Here is a 19,764-nt window from a genome sequence, read left to right on the forward strand (position 1 = left end):
ATGGAAAAACACGTCCAGTATAATGAATGAGCCTCAGCTCCTATTCATTGCTCTTTGCTTTTATGGTTCTACCTTTACAAGTTTCCTATTCATTGATCTGTAGTTCTGGCTGCAGGATTCATATTATCGTTTTTCTATTTTACTGAAGGGCCGTGAGAGACAGAGAGAGCCGGTAACCGATTTGGGGTTTCTCGTCCAAAGATTTTACGATTTCAAAATATTAATTTTGGTGAAAGCCTGTTCACTTGTTTGTGAAAATTCTACCAATAATGGGAGAGATTCATCCCAATGCCTTTTCAGGGTGGTAACTGGTAGCCGCTACCTTTATCACTCAAAAGTCTCATCGGCCTTTCCGCTACTTTGGAGTAGTTTTTTTAGAACAAAAAATAGAGGTTGTTGACAAATGATGAACCAATACTGATATATGTAAATCATGAATCCAATACACGGTAGTCGTATTCCCCAACTGGCAACAACACGTACAAATGCTACATTGTACACGTTTGTTTTGATCATATACTAAAAAGTTGCCAAGTTTGCCGCAGTTTCTTTCGCAAATGTGCGCCTGGCATCAAATTCAGCAGTATACTGGCTAGCAAAAAGAATAAACTTTTTTTTCTCAGAAAATAAATCTCGTCACAAATACGACCACAAATCAACCAGAACTTCACTGCATTTTCTGAGTAATACATAGTAGAACGCATGTATAGCCTAGCCATCATTATCCATCATTGACATGGTCAGCACGCCGCGAGCTTGGCTCTGAGCTCTCTCCTCAGTATCTTCCCAGACGCCGACTTGGGGATCGCATGGATGAAGTGCACCTTGTGTAGCCTCTTGTAGAACACCACCTGCAGAGAAACAAGAAACGACAAGCTCTCGTACGTGAGGTCTCCAGCAATTTTGCTGCTGTTGCGTCGTCAATCTCATCCCAATCAATACCTGCTTGGATATGAATTCCTTGATGGACTCCTCCGTGATGTCGGAGTCGGCGGCGCGGACCACGAAGGCGACCGGGACCTCGCCGGCGACGTCATCCTTTTGCCTGACATTTTAACATGCAGTTATTTTTTTTACCTCGGCGAGTAAATTCTGGTGGTGTGTGTTACGCTGTTGATGGTGAAATAATGGAGGTCTTACGGGACGACGGCGGCGTCAGCGATGGACGGGTGAGCGATGAGCAGCGACTCCAGCTCGGCCGGCGGCACCTGCATGAATAGACAATAGTTACAGTGCGAATTATCAGAAAACTGATGCTAAGTGTCCTGCTGTTAATTACCTGGAACCCCTTGAATTTGATGAGCTCCTTGACACGGTCGACGATGAAGACCTCGTCGTCGTCGTCGACGTAGCCGATGTCGCCGGTGTGCAGCCACCCCTCGACGTCGATCGTCGCGGCGGTCGCCTCGGGATCGTTCAGGTAACCTGCACGTGTTATTAATTATTACCGAGACACCTCTTGTCATCACATGCTTGCCGGCGAGCTATTAACACTTTGCTGGGGGTGGTCCAGTAGATACATAGTCTGTCGGTTCGTTTTACTGTAGGCAGATACTCTCTCCGTTTCATCGGATTAATGTTTTGATTTTAGTTAAAATCAAACTGTTTTTAAGTTTGACTAAGTTTATTAAAAAAATTAGTAATATTTTTATCCTAAAATAAATTTATTATAAAATATATTTAATTATTGATTTGATGAAACTAATTTAGTATTATAAATATTACTATATTTGTATATAAACTTAGTCAAAATAGTTAAAACGTCTTTCGACCTGAAGCGGAGGAAGTGCTAACCTTTCATGATCTGTGGGCCGCGGATGCAGATCTCGCCGGGGAGGTTGCGGCCGAGGGAGAAGCCCGTGTCCGGGTCGACCACCTTGAGCTCCGCGTTCCGCACCACCGTCCCGCACGACCCGGACTTCGCCGGCGTTGGCTCCTTGGCGAACGCCGGGCACATCGACAGCACCGGCCCCGCCTCCGTCATCCCGTATCCCTGCATCACATCGCATCGCATCAGCCCGCGTCACGTCTTGACTCCCCCGTGAGAAGGTCGCGAGATTATGGTGATTTCTTCCGCCCTGATCGCGACGCGCGCGCGGCACGCGCGGCCATGTCATGGTACTACTACGAGAGTTAGGTGCAGCGAACGGCTCGGATGTTGTCTCCGTACTATTACGACGTTTTGCCACGTGATGGAGAAACTAATGGTAATAACTTATTGTCCCTTCCCAAAATATGCTCTCTCCGTGTTTTCGCTTTGATTTTTTTCCCAGTTAAATTTAAATTTAATTAAGTTTGTAGATAAATTTAACAACATCTAAAACATCAAATTAATTTCATTAAATATAATATTGAATATATTTTGATAATATGTTTGTTTTGTGTTAGAAATTTTTCTATAAAAAGTTTAACAAGGAAAAAAAACAAAAACAACTTATAATACGATGAAACGGAGTCAATCTAGGTTTGGATGTAACACATCCTTTTTTTAGATATATAGTACGTCATTCGATTTTATGTTGTACTCCCTCCATCCATTTAAGCACAAGTATAAGTTTCCGTGTTAAATTTTGATTGTTTGTTTTATTTAAACTTTTTTAAGAAAAAATTAAAAACATAAGTTATACATAAAGTATTTTTCATGTTCTATCATCTAATAATAATAAAAAATTAATCATAAAAATATCAAATAAAACGGAGGATCAAAATTCGATACGGAAACTTTGACTTAAAATGGTAAGAAGGGAGTAATATTTTGAGACCGATCGATACCGACCTGTCCGAAGATGGCCTGAGGCAGGCGGGCGCGGAGGGCGTCCTCGAGCTCCTTGCCGAGCGGGGCGGCGCCGGAGAGCACGATGCGGATGGAGCTGAGGTCGTGGCGCTCCACGAACGGGTTCTTGGCGAGCGCGAGCACGAGCGGCGGCACGACGGCCGCCACCGTCACGCGCCACCGCTCGATGGCCCCCAGCATGGCGCCCATCTCGAACCTGGGCATCAGTGCCACCGCCGCGCCGGCGCGCACCGCGCACAGCAGCACGGAGTTGAGCGAGAAGATGTGGAACAGCGGCAGCACGCACAGCGCCACGTCGCCGGCACCCATGTGCAGGTTCGGGTTCTCGCCGTCCACCTGCTGCGCCACGCCCGACACGACGCTCCTGTGCGTCAGCACCACGCCCTTGGGCAAGCCCGTCGTGCCCGACGAGAACGGCAGCGCCACGGGGTCGTCCGGCGAGATGGCCACCTCCGGGACGGACCCCTCGTCGGCGTCCGCGATCAGGTCCCAGAACGGCAGGCAGCCTTCCGGCGTCGCCTCGTCGTCGTCGATGGTGATCACGGTGAGCGTGTCGTCGCCGACGGTGCAGGCGTCGATCCTTGGGAACGCCTCGTGCTGCCGGAGCTTGTCGACGTAGACGGACTGGGTGAGGATGAGCTTCGCGCCGGAGGCCTTGAACTGCTTGTGGATCTCCTGCGGCGTGCAGAACGGGTTGGCGGCGGTGGTGACCGCGCCAAGGAACGACGCGGCGAAGAACGCCACGGCGAACTCCACGCAGTTCTGGAGCAGCACCATGACGCGGTCGCCGTGGCCGACGCCCAGCCGGTGCAGCGCCGCGGCGGCCCTGCGGCACAGCAGGCGCGTCTCGGCGAACGTGTACGTCCTCCCCGTGGCCGCCGCGATGAGGCACGGCGCGTCGGGGAGCTCGGCCGCCCTGGCGAAGCAGTACTCGTGCAGGGGCAGGTGGCTGGGGATGTCGATGTCCGGAAGCTTGGACCGGAACACCGTCACCGCCTCCGGCGGCGCCTCCTCGACCGCCGCCGCCACCTGCGGCTGCGCCTCCGGTGCCGCCACCGTGATCGTGGCCGGAACAAAGCTAACCTAGCTTCCTCCGGTGCATGCACACTCTCGGATTAATGCCGACTTGCTAGCGAACCAACAGCGCACTGGTACTGCTTGCTCCGGCGAGGCACGAAGAGTGGGAGGAGGTGGTGGGAATAAATACAGCATTAGCTAGCAGCAGGAGCGAGATGAGGGAGAGAGAGGGGGTTAGGTAGGGGAGCAACGCAGCAGCAGGAGGAGGAAGACGAGACGAGAGGCGCACACGCGGTCACGTACGTAACACTCGCTAGCTCTTGCAGCCCCTAGCTACCTAAAAAAAATATGTGCCCACGTATTAATCCAAGATCGCTACCATGCCGTTATTGCACGGATTGTTCTGCATTAGTTTCTCCCCCTGTTTGAGGACTGAAAGAAAATCAAGTTCTCCTTTTGGCGTTAATTCTTCTCAATTTGCCAAAAATCAAGTAGAGTATAATAACATCTACTTTTGGCGTTAACATCAAATTCTAGTTTTTTTATATATAATTTACACTGGCAAAATATTACACAATTTTGGCGTTAATTCTTCTCTTTTTGGGAATATTAGGTGTCGATGAATGCTGATTTGTTAAAGGAATGGAATTCTAATCAGGGATGTCCCCTCGTGATCGTTCTCTTGAATATTATGCAAATGGTTATAATGAAAATATGAGAAAAAAAGAAAATGTATATTATAATGACATAAATCACTCCACCCACCACAAATCATGTTCAAAATCGATCTACACATTAAAAAAATTCGAGCATAAATAGTATCAATATTTTATGAAAAATTGATTTTTCTTTTTTAATTTTGGATATATGAGTTGAATTTATAGTTGAGAATTTGTAAAATGATATATGTACGTTTTGCATGAGTGTTGTCATTTTTTTTTTTACTTTCTTTCATGATTATTTGGATTGTATTTGAGCAAGGAAACATGCATCTTCTGGGAGATTATACAACTTGATAGTACTTGTTAACCACAAATAATTACTAAATCATGAAAAATCTCTTTCAAATATCAATAACAATAGTTGCACTAGTTACTCGAAATGCATATTTACCATCATTTATATAACTCATCAGTCTTGTTTTCATTGCACAACAGTATAATACTATAATTGATCTAACATTGTGGATCATACACAACAAAGGAATTAATCTTACACTTGCATGAAACACAAGGAAAATGTCCATATTTACATCAATCACAGAGAGATGCCATGCCACTATGCCAGCCCAGCCGTCTCACCAGTAGTTTCTGCAGCTGCATGCGCCGCGCTTGAAGCGGTGGAACCGGTTCCGGTCCCTGACGACGATCTCCCTCCCGAAGATCTCCGAGATGAGCGCGCTGTACGCGTGGCACTCCTTGCTCATCCGGAGGTTGGTGACGACCCTCACCGGCGCCCCCTCCGGCGTGCTGAGCAGGCCGAACGCCATGGCCAGCTTCTGGCTGTGCGCCGCGACCACGCGCCGCTTCTCCTCCTCGCCTGCGTCCAGCGCCAGCTCCGACGTGTCGGGCGTGTACCCCTCGAACCGGAGCTGCCACTCCATCTGGTGCAGCATCTCGTAGATGTCGTCCGCCCGCGGGTGCGACCTGTCCTGCGACACGAACCGGTGCGTCGCGCCGTGCACCTCGACGGCGCTGTACCCGGGGGCCTGCGCGAGGCCCCTGTCCACCGCCTCCGTCCGGCGCGCCGCGGCGGCGTCCCGGTTGTGGGCCCTGGCGTGCATGTCGGAGAGGATTATGTAGTCGCCGGCGTTGGTGGCGCCGAGGCGCTCCAGCTCCTGCAGCGCGCGCTCGGCGAGCTCCAGGTTGCCGTGGATGCGGCACGCGTTGAGCAGGCTCCGCCACGCCGTGTCCGTCGGCCCCGTGGGCATGCTCCCGATGAGCGCGCGCGCGTCGTCCAGCCTCCCCGCTCGCGCCATGAGGTCCACCATGCAGCCGTAGTGCTGCGCGTTGGGTGTCAGCTTGTGCTCCAGCCGCATCCGGTCGAAGCAGCGGAGCCCTTCCTCGAGGAGGCCGGCGCGGCTGCAGGCGTTCAGCACGCCGACGTACACGGCGTCGTCGGGCCTGTGGCCCTCCCTGACCATCGCGTCGAACACCTCCAGCGCCTTACGCCCGTCGCCGTGCAATGCCAAGCCGGACACCATGGCGCTGTACGTCCACGCGTTCTTGTCGTCCATCGCGTCGAACACCGCCGCCGCGTTCTCGATGCAGCCGCACTTGGCGTACATGTCCACCAGGGACGTGCTCATGAACGTGTTCAGCCTCGCGGTGTTCCTCAGCAGAGCGCAATGGATGCTCCGGCCGACGTCGTGGGCGCCCAGGTGCGCGCACGCCGAGAGCGCGCTGACCATGGAGCTCTCGTCGGGCCTCCATCCCGCGCGCACCATGGCGCCGAACGACTCGACGCACTCCGCCCAGCGTCCGGCCCTCGTGTACGCCGCGAGCAGCGCGCTCCAGGAAGCCGTCGTCTGCTCATCGTCCTCCATCTGCTCGAACGCGCGGCGAGCCAGGTCAGCCTCCCCGCACTTGCCGTAGAAGCTGATGAGGCTGTTCTGCGAGTGCTCGTCACGCTGAAACCCGAGCTTCACGAGGTGTCCCTGCAACTGCAATCGCAAAAAAAAGGAGAAAAAAATTGAAGCCCCAATTCACCGGATTTCAGATCACTCGCACGGTGCTCAGGTCAGTGTGAGCTGAAACTGTCACCTGTCTCCCTTCTTGCAAGGCGCCGAGCTGGGCGCACGCCTTGAAGACGAACGGGAACGTGTAGCTGTCGGGCTCGACGCCGTCATCCACCATGTCCACGAACAGCCGCAGCGCGGCCGCGGGGTCGCGGCCGCCGCCGCCGCCGCCGGCGACGTAGCCGCGCATCAGGGTGTTGTAGTCGAACGCCTCGGGGTCGTCGAGCGCCGCGAAGATGGAGGCCGCGTAGGCCATGCTCCCGGGCCAGTCGGCGGCGAGCGCGCACGCCGCGAGGAGCGGCCGCGCGTGTCGCGGCGAGCGGTCGAGGCCGAGCTTGACGTGCCGCGCGTGCGCCTTCCTCGCCTCGTCCAGGCTCGCGCATGGCGCCCGGTGATCCCTCCCCCTGAAGGCCGCCTGCTCCGCCGCCTGCGCCTGCGCCGGCGACGTCGCGGCGATCCCGACCTGGTGCTGCGCCTGGGAGAGCACTAAACCCCCCACCATGCTACATGGAGCGCCGGCGTTCACAAGAATCGTTTACCGTGAGGAGTAAAAATCGCACGTCTCGTCGTCTCGAGCAGTCAGCTAGCTAGGTAAGCTCGTCGTACGTGCTCGTTGGCGGACTATGCAGACGTGGACAGTGGCGCGGAGTGGGGTGGTCTACGTGGAAGGATTCTGTGGCTGGGAGGGCGCGCGGGGATTTCCATGGGCGGTTGGATGCCATCCACATCCTGGAGTTGGAGCGGGCAAATGGCAGCACGCCAGCATGGGCCGTGACAAAAATGGTTGGGCTCAGGATAAGGTACATACATGTCCCACCTGGGCAGGCACCGGGTCGGCGGTTGGCAGTTGGCACTGCTCTCGGTGAAGTGGAGGCGGCGGTCATCGTCGGCGGATCCAAATACTACGCCACTGCTTCCGCCATGGGCTGACCAGTGGCAGTGACCATCGGCGGTGGTTGATGGGGAAACCGTTGATGGGATCATGGGAGTTTGTTTACCCGAGAGGAGTTGATTTCAGACGAATTTGCTATACATCCTTCGAATTGGCCCTGATTATCTCCTTCAGTAGAGCTGACTGGGCTAAACGTAAGGACTGCGGCCGCTCACACACAACACAAGGCCTCCAGTCCACTGGTCTGGCTTGAGAAGCATCAGAAATCACAATTTAAGAGAAAGTCCACTTTAACATCCCTAAACTATTGGCCAAGTTTTAGTTGCGTCATTCAACCGCAAAACCGAATACAGAGCATCCCCTAACTTTTGTAAAACCAGTGAACATCAAGTCCCTGGCAGTATTGACAGTGATTTCTACTGTCATGGCTTGTTGACTTAAAATCTTTGTCCCATGCGATGTCTACGTGCTGTTTATGTGGCCCTAGAATCAAAAATAAAAAAATAAAAAAAAATAAAAAATAGAAACACCAATGGTGCCTCCACTGCCGCCTATTCCCAGGTGCCCCCGTATCTTCCGTGTCGACTCCAACACCAGCGATCCCATTGTAATATGCTCAAGAGGCTGGAGAGAAGGTTGGAGAGAAGATGGGAGGAGCGAGGGAGAGAGATGGTGACAACACGTTTGTCTCACTGTATTTTTTTTATTTTCCAATGAAAAACACATAATGACATATGGGTCACATTGGTGATTTTCTTTTTATTTCTGGTGCCACGTAGACACCACATGGATGTCACATGGACCAATACCAAGTCAATAAGCTACATACGCACTTAATTTGCACTGATTTTAGATATTAGTAATGCTCTATGTCCATTTTTACGGGTAAGAGATGTGGCTGGAACTCGACTGTTGATAATTTACACACACCACTTGTAGGCATATCACTCCCTCCTGTGTTTTAGTTTTGAAGTAAGTTAAACTTTCATAATTTGATTAAAATTGTAAAATTATTCACTGTCTGGATCATCAAATTAGCTTAATTAAAATCCATCATAAAATACATGTTGGTAATGTATTTATTGGCATGGTAGATGTTAATTGTTTTTAATAAACTTGATTTAGGACAAACATACTGACTAGGCTGCCTTGACGTAGGCCCAACAGGCAAACGATGCAACTAAAATAGCTTAGGGTAATACAAAGATAGAATTTGATATAGACTCTTAGTTCAATGACAGAGATATACATTACTGAAGACTAGAGCTAAGATAAGCTCAACTAATAAGATTAGATTTCTACAAAATTTACATGGTGACTTAAAAAAAATTAAGCATGACTTTAGAGGAAGGCGTAGGCAAGCCTTAGCAGTCCTAGGCCAGACTCCACCCTGTCTTAGTTAATACATACGGAGTATCACTCAGGGATTATCCTCATATCCTATAATAATTGAGACAATGAAGTCTCTCAACCATTAATGCACAAAAACAACTTTGTTATCTTTCTTTCCTTTTCTTCACATAATATAACAAAAATTTTCTCTAATAAATGCTAAGGGTCTATTGATAGGGGTTCAACTCCTAAATTTAACTCCAGTAATTAAGTCCGTAGTGAAGTTTGTAAGTTCAAGTGCCTTAATTTGGTTTCGGTGATTAATGACAAATCTAATTATATGAGACTGACGTTTTTATGAGCCTTTCTTTGACTAGTCTCATTTGGATATGGAAGTAAAAATGATGAGAGGTATGTATTAAACTTCACATATTCTAATTTGGTCTCTCTTGTGGATCCAAAATATAGTGTGAGCTTCCTATTTAATCTTTATTGATTATGTGCATATGCGTTCCTTCATATCCATATGTATGCACATCTTGAGGGGGAGCTTATTCTATATTTTGTTTATTATAAGATTTCTATCTTGATTTGAAATCATTTTTCATCTCATCTCTCTATATTGTTTATATCGGGTTATTATCCATCACCAAAGAGAGAAAAGATTGAAAGATCTTGGATTAAACAATTTGTGTAATTGTTACTTTGGTGATAGATGATAAACCGATGTTTATGGGATTAACCTCTCTTTTGCATAAGTTGTCTACTAGGTTATTTCCCGATAATGAGATGTGGAAGACATGCATTCTTTTGTGATGGACCTTAATCATGACAAGGATGAAATGCATGGAGATAAAATGATATGTACCACTTCTTATCTCCTACTTTTTGATAGGTTCATATATATGATTTCCATGTTATTGATATATAAATGTGAGACTAATGTTTACTCGAATGTTATCTTATTTAGTCTCATTTACATTGAGAACATGGAGATCATGAAGGTATATGTTTTATGTTGGTCTACATCATTACTACATATGCCTTCTCTATATGTATAGGATAAACCCCCATTGGTCATTCTCTAATTATGCATACACTTGCATCTCTTGTATATTTATTTGTATGCATATATTTAGGGGGAGCAAATCCTATACATTTATTGTGCATGTTCTAGATCCATGTTGTTCACCTATTATTTATATCGGATCTTTGCATTTGAGCTTGCATACGAGTATATGACACTTGTGATGTTAATGAATACTCAACAAACATATCCATATCTTTCATATGCAACCGGTTGGTCATCAAGTGAAGGATGACAACCGATTTGTTGAGACTAATGTTCTCCTTTGAGGTGTGAAAAGGAATAGGTCCCACTACGATGAGGCTAATGAATGACACCATGGGTTAGTGGTCACCAAGCCAAGGACATCGTCATGTTGGCAAGAATGAAGTCAAGCTTGTGATGAGAATAAAGTCTTGACAAAGGATGGACAAGATCTCGGCATAAACATGGTTTAACCGGATGGTCACAAGTGTTGATCTCGGCTCAAGCTTGACCCCAAGATAGATGGCGCAAGGCAAAGGTATAATGTAGCTAAGAATGTTTTCTTAGTCTTTTCCCGGTCTTGGTGTTTGGTGTAGACCGGATTTGCTAGATAGGCGCCGTACTATCAAGAGGGGTCTATGAAGCGAGCTTGTGGATGATCTTGTGCCATATTAGTTCATATGCATGTAGGTGCATTTTGTGGGCTTGTCTAACCAAGTGTGATGAGTTTTCTCAAGTCCTAAACCAAGAGAGAAGTGGGCATGTCCAATAGGAGTGAGTGACATCTTGTGGGTATGTCCGGTGGATATCCTTTGGAGTGTGAGCCCTTTATCCTTGACTTAAGTTGTGTTTCTTGGATGGATTTTTCATGGGTTGGATGGCCCTTTGAATAAGCTTTCCATAGAGTCGAAGAACGCCAAATTCCGAGACCCGAGTCAAGAGATATCGCCGTTTTACTAACGGTCGGTTGAGCTGAAAAGTGACCTGCGGTCTGACCGGGTCTGTTAGCCGGTCTGACCGGCGTGGTAAGACCGGTCTGACCGGCCCCACTGGTCTGTTGCACTGGTCTGGTTTTTGGTGACGATACAGAGCCGCCAGAGCCGCAACCGGTCAGACCGAGCCGACGGCGGTCTGACCGAGTCGTGGACGGTCTGATCGGCCACTACACTGCGGTCAGACCGACCAGGTTGAGTGGGCTCAATGATTGCCCTGTTACAAAGTAGTCCGGTCTGACCGGCCTCACAATGGCGGTCTGACCGGCAGAGCACAAAGTTGGGGATTTCGGTTCCAACGGCTAGTTTTGGTGGTTGGGGGTATATATACCCACTCCCCAGCAGCAAAGGGAAAGGTTTTGGCACTCCATTGCATTATCTTGAACCCTTGCAAGAGCTCTCACACCCTTGTGCACTTAGTTTATCTAGTGAGGTGTTAGAGAGTGAGTTAAGCCAATCCAAGTGCATTGCTTCATTTTTATAGCTAGTGTGGCACTTGATCATCCTCGGCAAGCATCCTAGACTTGTTACTCTTGGAGGTTGCCGCCTCCTAGACGGCTTGTGGAGGTGTTGCCCGGTGACCTCTCCGAGGAGATTGTGGAGGAGGTCCGGCACCGTTTGTGAGTGGTTTAGAGTTCACCATCTTCGGAGTGAAGGAAGAACTACCCCGAGTGATCGAGGCTTGGGTAGTCCTCTCCGTGGGCCGGCTCCCGCCTTGCCCACCCCTTGACGAAGGGGGCGTGCGGTGGCTTCGTGGTTGAGCGGTGGAGTTGGGCTCGCCTCAACGGGGATTAGGAAACCGGCGAGTTTCCGAACCTCGGTGAAAAATTCCTTGTCTCTTGTCTCATTTATTTGTTGCATTTACAATTATGCTATTTACATTCATAGAGACATATTTGAGCCCATATCACTTAGGTTTGCAAAACTTAACTTAGTTGCTTAGTTAACCTTGCACCTCACCTTACCTAGCAACTTAGGTTAGTTTTGTTTAAGTGCCATTAAGTTTTAAAACCGCCTATTCACCCCCTCTAGTCGACCTCCTTGATCCTACAAAGTTGTAGAGAAGCATAAACCCAGATCCACCTCTCTAGTTTATTTTGTGAGAACACTTCAGCCTACCCCCACTCCCTTGTTTGAGTAGAGCTGAAATCATTTGGTTGAGCTCTAACTCCACATAAGAGGTGGAGCTGAAGGTTGGAATTAGAGTTATGCCCTAATAGGGCCTAAGAGTCAACTATGAGTTGTTTTACATAGTAACTATGTTTTCTTTCCACCTACCCCTCTCTTTCACGTCGCTAAATTTACTTGCATTGTATATGTCCTTATGATATGGAATGTAGCAGTATAAATGAAGATACCACGAGGATTCATTATCCAAATAGCGACGCTCCAATTCCTCTGCAAGAAATTTTCTTAAGAAACTTTGCAAAATATACTAAGGGCTTGTTTGGGGAGTTTAAGATTATGAGAAACTACTGATTGGTAGTTAGTTTCTGACTTTTAGTTTATTTTATAGACTATATAACTATAACTTATTAGGACTTGTAAAAAAACTAAACTGTTTGAGATAGTTTCTGATAGCTTTCTAAACATGCCCTAGAATGAGGAGCTAAATCTGAGATTCGTTATCTAAACAGTGATGCTCTAGTTTATTTGCAAAAAGATATTTTTTTTGAGAAACTTTGCAACAAATAATAATAAAAAAACCAGAGCGAAATCTCTAGAGAGGCCACGTCTTCCGTGGCAAGAAAAAGCGAGTAATAATAACGCAAGCAAGTTCATCTTGGGCCGCAAGGCGAACTGCATAGCCGCCGTCCGTCCGTCCGATAACCGGTTCCCCACACAAATACGCTCGTTTCCCCCACCCACCGCTTCTCCTGGTCGATGCGCCGGCCGCCTTAAGCCTTAAACCCTACTCTCCCACAAACCCCCCCACCCAAAGCCGCCATGGCTGCCGCCGCCGCGAAGGCCGCGGCCGCCGCCCTCTCCGCCGCCGGTGTCGTCGCCTTCTCCTCCGAGCGGGCGTACGCCGATGGGGGCGCCCCCGCGTTCCGATTCCCCGGCTTCTCCGCCCCCCCGACCCCTCCCCCCGCCGCGCAGCCGCCGCCGCCGACGCCGCCGGCTCCCCCGCCGGCCGCGGAGGAGAAGCGCAAGGTCCGGAACGATCACCCCCGCACCAGCGCCGCCGGGTTCGACCCCGAGGCGCTGGAGCGCGGGGCCGCTATGCTGAAGCAGATCGAGAACTCGCCGCATGGCAAAAAGGTAGGGGGATTCCGGGCTCCACCGCTCTGGTTGGGTGTTTCTTGGCCTGCATTCTTACGGGGGGTTCTCGACCCGTGGCCGCGCAGGTCTTCGAGATATTGAAGCAGCAGGAGGATGTGCGGAGGGCGGAGAACCTGACGAAGAAGGTGGAGTTTCAGAAGGAGCTTGCGGCGATCGAACTGGTGAGATATTTCTCGGCCTATCTTTTTTTTTTCTGTGTTCTTACTTTCTTAGTCATGGTGAGCTGATGATTTGAACGAATTGGAATTGGTTCCAGTCATAAACCATTGCAACAAGTAAAAGAGAAGAAAGCGGAACGTTTTGAGACATTTAGGATTATGAAGGAACACTTTGTAGGATCAGTAATATTTTTGCGATTGAACGTCACAGCTATAATATTTTGTGTTCTTATGGTAATAATTTTTTATTCAGTTCTGACCGACATTCAGTTTGACTTATATGACTTCCATATGGTGTTTATTGGTGATATTTATGTCTAGCTAATCTAATTAGCTGCCAAAGCCATTTCCTTGATCATTTAGCCCTGTACACATTCAGGGTGTCATCACCAGGGCAATTCTGTATGCGAATTCACAAGTTAGGACATACTTTTGTTATTTACCATAAGGAATTTTGCAGGAGAAGACACGCGTTGATTATGATGAGAGGAAAAAACTTGAGCAACAGCGAGCTCAGGTAAAATCACAGATGTCTCGATACGAAGATGAGCTAGCAAGGAAGAGAATGCAGGCAGATCATGAGGCCCAGAGAGTGAGAAACCAGGAGCTCGTGAAGATGCAAGAGGAATCAGCGATTAGGCAAGAGCAGATGAGACGTGCGATCGAGGAGCAAATACAGGAAGAACGAAGAAAGACTGATAGAGCAAAGGCAATTGTGGAGAAGGAAATTGAGCAAGAGAAAATTTTAGCTGAGGCAAATGCGAGAATAAAGTTAAAAAAACAAACTGAAGATGTTGAAAGGCGATTGCTTATTGAGGGGGCAAAGGCTGAGAAGGAGAAGTGGGTTCAATTAATAAATACAACCTTTGAGCATATAGGAGGTATGCCAGATAAATAGCTACAATATTGTGAATTTATTGGACTTCTTTTCTGTAGTATTATAAGATATTTTCATAAGTTTTGTATAATAAATATATTTTTAAGAATTTGGGAACACTCTTAGAAGAGATGGCTTTTCATTTTGTATGCCTCTACTAGGAAACTAGTTCCTAGTTTAATATTTTTTTCCTTTATATTTTGGGATGGAGGGAGTACTAAACTAGACTATTTTAATTTTATTTAGTACTCCATCTTTCCCACGTAAGGCGAGCATGCATTTTAAAATTCAACTCTTGAAATATTTGATCAACAATTAATCTAATATAAATTCAATTTTATTTGATGAAGATAATATCATTGGACTGACATTTGAATTTTACTTTCCCATGGTTATGATTTTGTTTCTACAAACATTATAGTATATAAGAAATTAAAAGTTAAAGGTTGGATACACGTGCCAAGTTTGACCGCGTGTCCACGCCTTATACTGTGGGACAGAGGGTGCTGAGTGGAACGGTCTTTGTGTGCTCTTGTTATGACACAACTGTTTTAATATATAAAAGTTTGAGTGTCCTGTAATACTTTTCTTCTACATGTTTCAGGTGGTCTACAGACAATATTAACTGATCAAAATAAGCTAGTTGTAGCAGTTGGAGGTGTCACAGCACTTGCAGCTGGGATATACACAACAAGGTAAATTTCATAAGCCATACCGCTGTATATGTCTCAGATTCAAGAACACTTCTTTCATAAGTACCCATGAAAAGAGTGGCACAAATTAATTGTCCTTGGCAAGCTTATTGTACCTTCTTTATTTCTTTTGCACCCACTTTCAACTTTCAAGATTAATTTCCATGAAACTTATTCTAAAGATTGCACAAAGCAACCAATTGCTCTACCTATCATTCATTCACTGCCCATTATTTCATCTACCTTGAGATTGTTGCTTTCCTTCGGAATGCATCTGAATTTATGTTTTTGCCATTCATTTGCTCACTTTATATTCTTATATAGATTGGTGTATTTTATTCCAGGGAGGGTGCAAGAGTGGTCTGGGGCTATGTTGATCGTATTCTAGGTCAGCCATCACTTATTAGAGAGTCATCACGAGGGAAATATCCCTGGTCTGGTGTCTTCTCACGTGCTATGAGTACAATGACTAGTAAACTGAATAAAGGAAGCAACTTGGGGAACAACGGGAATGGGTTTGGTGATGTTATTCTAAATCCTTCTCTTCAGAAGAGAGTGAAGCAGCTTGCTAATGCCACTGCCAACACAAAACTTCATCAAGCTCCTTTTAGAAACATGCTTTTCTATGGTCCACCTGGCACAGGAAAAACGATGGCAGCAAGAGAACTAGCTCGGAAATCTGTACGTTATACTTGACAAGTCTCTGTGAACACTAATGACAATGTTTCGAATATTATTAGCTCACTAACATTATGGACATCTGCAGGGATTAGATTATGCACTAATGACTGGTGGAGATGTTGCACCATTGGGATCGCAAGCAGTCACTAAGATTCATCAGTTGTTTGACTGGGCAAAGAAATCAAATAGAGGTTTACTCCTCTTCATTGATGAAGCTGATGCTTTCTTGTGCGAGTAAGTGATAATCTAATCTTCAGTCTGCTCTTGTTTGAAAATATGGATTTGCAGCATCTGAAAATTTCAGAAAGGATTTGAATCTCTATTTAGATACTAAAGTAGTAAAGTTTAATGAATGATATAAATGATTTGCAATCAATCAATCACTGAACTTGATGTAAGGACTTGCCATTCCATTTGTTACATGCTTTAGAATTTGCCACTTGATGCCTCAGTGACACATGGTACTTGTGAGCGAGGTAATAGGTTGACTGAGTGGCAAATCCTCAGTTTCCACATTCATCTATTTCAGTTTCTTTTGCCTGTATGGTGCTTGCTTTTGTCAGTACGAAATTTTCATGCCATTGTTAAGCTGAAAATGGCCAGTAAAGTTGGGGCCCAAAATTGACCAGTTGTGCAGAAGTAACTGTATATTCTGAGCAAAAAAGTAGCTCTTTCTCTTGCATATGTTTATCCTAATTTTCACAAGTTCACCTGGAAAACGTTGGGTTAGCAAAGGAATGTGAATATGTGATCACCTTTGGATAAGAGTACTCATCTTCGCAATTAGGTAATGCTGTGCAGAGTTCCGCTTTCTAGCTCTTTAAAATTGTAACTCTAATTTCTTCCCACGTTGACATTACAGGGTGTGTATTCGTATATTTTCAATTGGTTTCCTTAAATGGGAATTTGTTATAGTCAAAGAATAGTATTAACATTTCAGAGTAATATCTTCTATCTTGCAGACGGAACAAGACATATATGAGTGAAGCTCAAAGGAGTGCCCTGAATGCTCTCCTTTTCCGCACAGGCGACCAATCTAAGGACATCGTCCTTGCACTTGCGACCAACAGGCCCGGTGACCTTGACTCTGCTGTCGCCGACCGAATCGATGAGGTCCTTGAGTTTCCCTTGCCTGGGGAAGATGAGCGGTCCAAGCTTCTCAAACTATATCTGGACAAGTACATAATGAAAGCTGGTGAAAAACACGAAAAGAGCTGGCTCAGGTTCTTCCGCGGTCAGCCTCAGAAGATAGAGGTGAAGGGTGTCACAGATGACTTGATACGGGAGGCGGCTGCCAAGACCGAGGGTTTCTCAGGAAGAGAGATCGCGAAGCTGATGGCAAGTGTTCAGGCTGCCGTGTACGGAAGCAAGGAGTGCGTGCTGACTCCAGACCTGTTCCGTGAGGTTGTAGACTACAAGGTCGCCGAGCACCAGCAGAGGAGACGACTTGCTGGCTATGAGCAGAAGAATGCTTAGGAAGTCTCTTTTCGCGCAACCCCCCCTTTTGCTGTAGGCTCACAATGTTTATTTCTTGCGAGGTTGCCTGAACGACCAGGTGATTTATCTGCTTCGTTGTCTTTAGCTTTATTATTCTTTTGCTGCAATCCTTACCCTTACATGGGGAGTTTTTGGCAATGGTGGATGATCAACAGAAGAAGAGGATTACATGTATGAACGATAACCTAACGCAGTGTCACTTGCGACAAGATGGGAAATTTACTGGACAATATCATTGATCAGCTCTAATTTCGCATACATATTCCCCTCTGTTGATCTTTATTTTTTAAAAATAAATAAATAAATAAACGTCATAGACTCGAAGTCATTGATCGCCGCTGTGGTCTTCTGAATGATCCAAAAGCTTTCAGTGATATGTGGTGTTGATATTGATCTGCTGGTCTACGTCGAAATGATACTGATCTGTTAGTCTACGTCGAAACACCGTATATACCGTGATGTGTGACTGGATGAAGTGTTGTGTACTCGTTTGGTCGTTACCATTGCCCCGGCATAGCGTGCACGGCGCCCAGCTCCACCGCATTTTTCTTCCGCGTTCTTCATTGCAGCGAGCTCGACTGCTCGAGCTTTCAACCATGAGTGTTAGAGTGGGGCCCTGCATTCTGCGAGGAATTTATTCGATTCTATCCTCCCACAAACAGCATGAATTCCTCTCTTAACACCATAGGCTATTCAGCCATTGCATCGATTTATTCAACTAATAACATGAGCACGAATTGCAAGCTCAGAAGGATCCAGCTGCAATTTCTGCCCAGTATGATGACTGTACTTTGGAGTAGAAATTTTGAAGAGTAGCATAAACAGACAGGGAAAGCAAGATTACCACCAATGAGTAGCAGTTACACAAAACCAAATCCAGCATATCAGTGATTCTGTGATAAATTTATTGTATTCAACAAATGCGACGGATGTAGTACACATTGCCTTTACCCGTATTTGTAGAAACATTTCACACCAACATCTGTTGTTACAGTTCCAAATTCAGACCTAACATTGCTGTATTCATCTCGTGGCATTTGACGAAGTGGAGTAATACATGTAAGCAGTAATGCACAAGCACAACAACATGAGGCAAAATAGAGTTGTACTAGCAACATCTAATTTACTGAAGCTCATTCGGCAGGACGCAGGCTCTCAGGCACGTCACATTCATCAAGCAGAGCTAGGATGTTATTCTCAGGGGCACTTACAGAGGGTAATATGGCGCGCTTCGGTACTGCGGATCGCGACCTTGCTCCGCTGCTGTCGGACTCAAGCTGCGATCCTTCCTTCACGACTGGCAGGTCTGTCATCACCCTCACACCCGCTGTAGCGATCCTTTCTTTCCATATCCTCCCATCCTAGTATCCATCAATCGATGCATCAAGTAAGGGAATATAGCTAGGTAAGTAGACACTGAAGGAAACAGGGAACCTGTAAGAGAAGGCATGTTGTTGCAATTGTAGCACTGGATTTTCCTCTACATAAGTTGAATAAAATGCATGGTTCTCTTGTGTGTAGGTGAAATGAATTTTCTCTTGTGTGTCTTGCTCCTTATAGTGGATTACATAACACAAACCAACAACACAATTCTTCCACAAACAGCGACTGAATGGCTTACATGAAGTATAGATGGTTCAGGAAGTGGACATTTCACAGGTTGATCAAGGTTGACAGGCTCCACTGGGTGCTCCACCGGCTTGAACTCGACGCCGACCTCAATGCCATGCGGACTATCTGCAGGAACAGCTTGTGAATCAGGCTCTCCGCTGTTCATGTTGGGTGCCAACGTCTCCACAACCTCCTGTATCACCAAAATGGAAACCCCAAATCAGTAACTATTTATCTTTTCCTTTGATAACTAAAGTCGGTAACTATTTCGGTTCCCACAATTGCTGGTTGATTGCAGGGGTGGGCCACGTAATATTGTTAGCTCTGTGCAAATTTGTCAGGAACTGCATCTAATTCAAAGAATTGTCAAATCGAGAGAATTTCTCATAAACAACAAAAGCTCCCAACTTTCTCCAATTTTCTGGCAGCAACCAAGCTGTCTGTTCTTGGTTGACTAATCCAAAGAAAGCACCCAACAGTTATTAGTACATACTATACTATTTCACTTGAATCCAACCAAACAAAGATCATCTAAAAGCAACCATCCTCGCTGAAACAATCCTAATTCGAGACATCATAAGAGTAAAAGAAAGCAACTACCCTGCGCTGGAGAAAGCACAATCTACCCATGATAAGCGAATAAGAGATCAAATCGAATCAGCCCCAATCGAAGGGACCTCGCTGAGCTACCAATAACCTAGTCTTCAGCTATAGCCATCGACATCTAGATCCCTCCTTGGGGAATTAAAACTACCCAAAAAAAACACACACACACAAATGGGCCTAATATAATAGGAAGACCCAAGTGGCGCAGACGGGGAGAGAGAGAGCTCACGACGGCGCTCTTGGCGCGGCGGTGTGCGCCGGCGGAGAACCTGGAGAAGATTCCAACCATCGTCCCCCGCTCTTGCTCCGTACCTCGCCGGAGCTCAAGCTGGGAGCTCCCTTTTCTCTCGCTATGGGGGGCAGGCAGCTAATGATGATCGAGAAGAAGAGGAAGGAGACGAAGAAAAGAAAAGAAAACCGTCGAAAGTTAATGAGAAAAAAGACGCAAGGGTGTCCGGTCCCACCCTCCAGTGAATAAAAGTGTGGACCCCACATGTCAGTGACTCATTAACCAGAATATTAGTATTTGTGTTTTTTTCTTTTT

At 46.6% G+C, this 19,764-nt stretch overlaps 4 protein-coding genes across 4 annotated transcripts; 1 reads left to right on the plus strand and 3 right to left on the minus strand.

Moving 5' to 3' along the window:
• Positions 1-66: 66 nt before the first annotated feature.
• On the minus strand, positions 67-4,006 carry LOC127762635 (4-coumarate--CoA ligase 2). The gene is made up of 7 exons (XM_052287113.1): positions 3,950-4,006; positions 2,777-3,877; positions 1,795-1,993; positions 1,280-1,425; positions 1,141-1,208; positions 943-1,045; positions 67-851 (listed from the first exon to the last, which is right to left on the minus strand). Exons 1-7 carry the CDS (start codon positions 4,004-4,006, stop codon positions 741-743), a joined length of 1,785 nt encoding a protein of 594 aa, XP_052143073.1. The 3' UTR covers positions 67-740.
• Positions 4,007-4,903: 897 nt separating this feature from the next.
• LOC127761102 (pentatricopeptide repeat-containing protein At1g31920) lies at positions 4,904-7,153 on the minus strand. Its single transcript, XM_052285324.1, has 2 exons — positions 6,574-7,153; positions 4,904-6,473 (listed from the first exon to the last, which is right to left on the minus strand). The coding sequence occupies exons 1-2, from the start codon at positions 7,048-7,050 to the stop codon at positions 5,109-5,111; spliced, it is 1,842 nt and encodes a 613-aa protein (XP_052141284.1). The 5' UTR covers positions 7,051-7,153; the 3' UTR covers positions 4,904-5,108.
• Positions 7,154-12,687: 5,534 nt separating this feature from the next.
• Positions 12,688-17,263, plus strand: LOC127763002 (uncharacterized). Its single transcript, XM_052287558.1, has 7 exons — positions 12,688-13,077; positions 13,164-13,259; positions 13,717-14,137; positions 14,738-14,828; positions 15,170-15,506; positions 15,592-15,740; positions 16,469-17,263. Exons 1-7 carry the CDS (start codon positions 12,763-12,765, stop codon positions 16,980-16,982), a joined length of 1,923 nt encoding a protein of 640 aa, XP_052143518.1. The 5' UTR covers positions 12,688-12,762; the 3' UTR covers positions 16,983-17,263.
• A 622-nt stretch (positions 17,264-17,885) lies between these two features.
• Positions 17,886-19,623, minus strand: LOC127763006 (uncharacterized). Its single transcript, XM_052287562.1, has 3 exons — positions 19,450-19,623; positions 18,625-18,807; positions 17,886-18,364 (listed from the first exon to the last, which is right to left on the minus strand). The coding sequence occupies exons 1-3, from the start codon at positions 19,507-19,509 to the stop codon at positions 18,137-18,139; spliced, it is 471 nt and encodes a 156-aa protein (XP_052143522.1). The 5' UTR covers positions 19,510-19,623; the 3' UTR covers positions 17,886-18,136.
• Between the last annotated feature and the right edge of the window lie 141 nt (positions 19,624-19,764).

This window comes from Oryza glaberrima, chromosome 2 (genome assembly GCF_000147395.1).
Source record: "Oryza glaberrima chromosome 2, OglaRS2, whole genome shotgun sequence".
NCBI classification, from domain to species: Eukaryota; Viridiplantae; Streptophyta; class Magnoliopsida; order Poales; family Poaceae; genus Oryza; species Oryza glaberrima.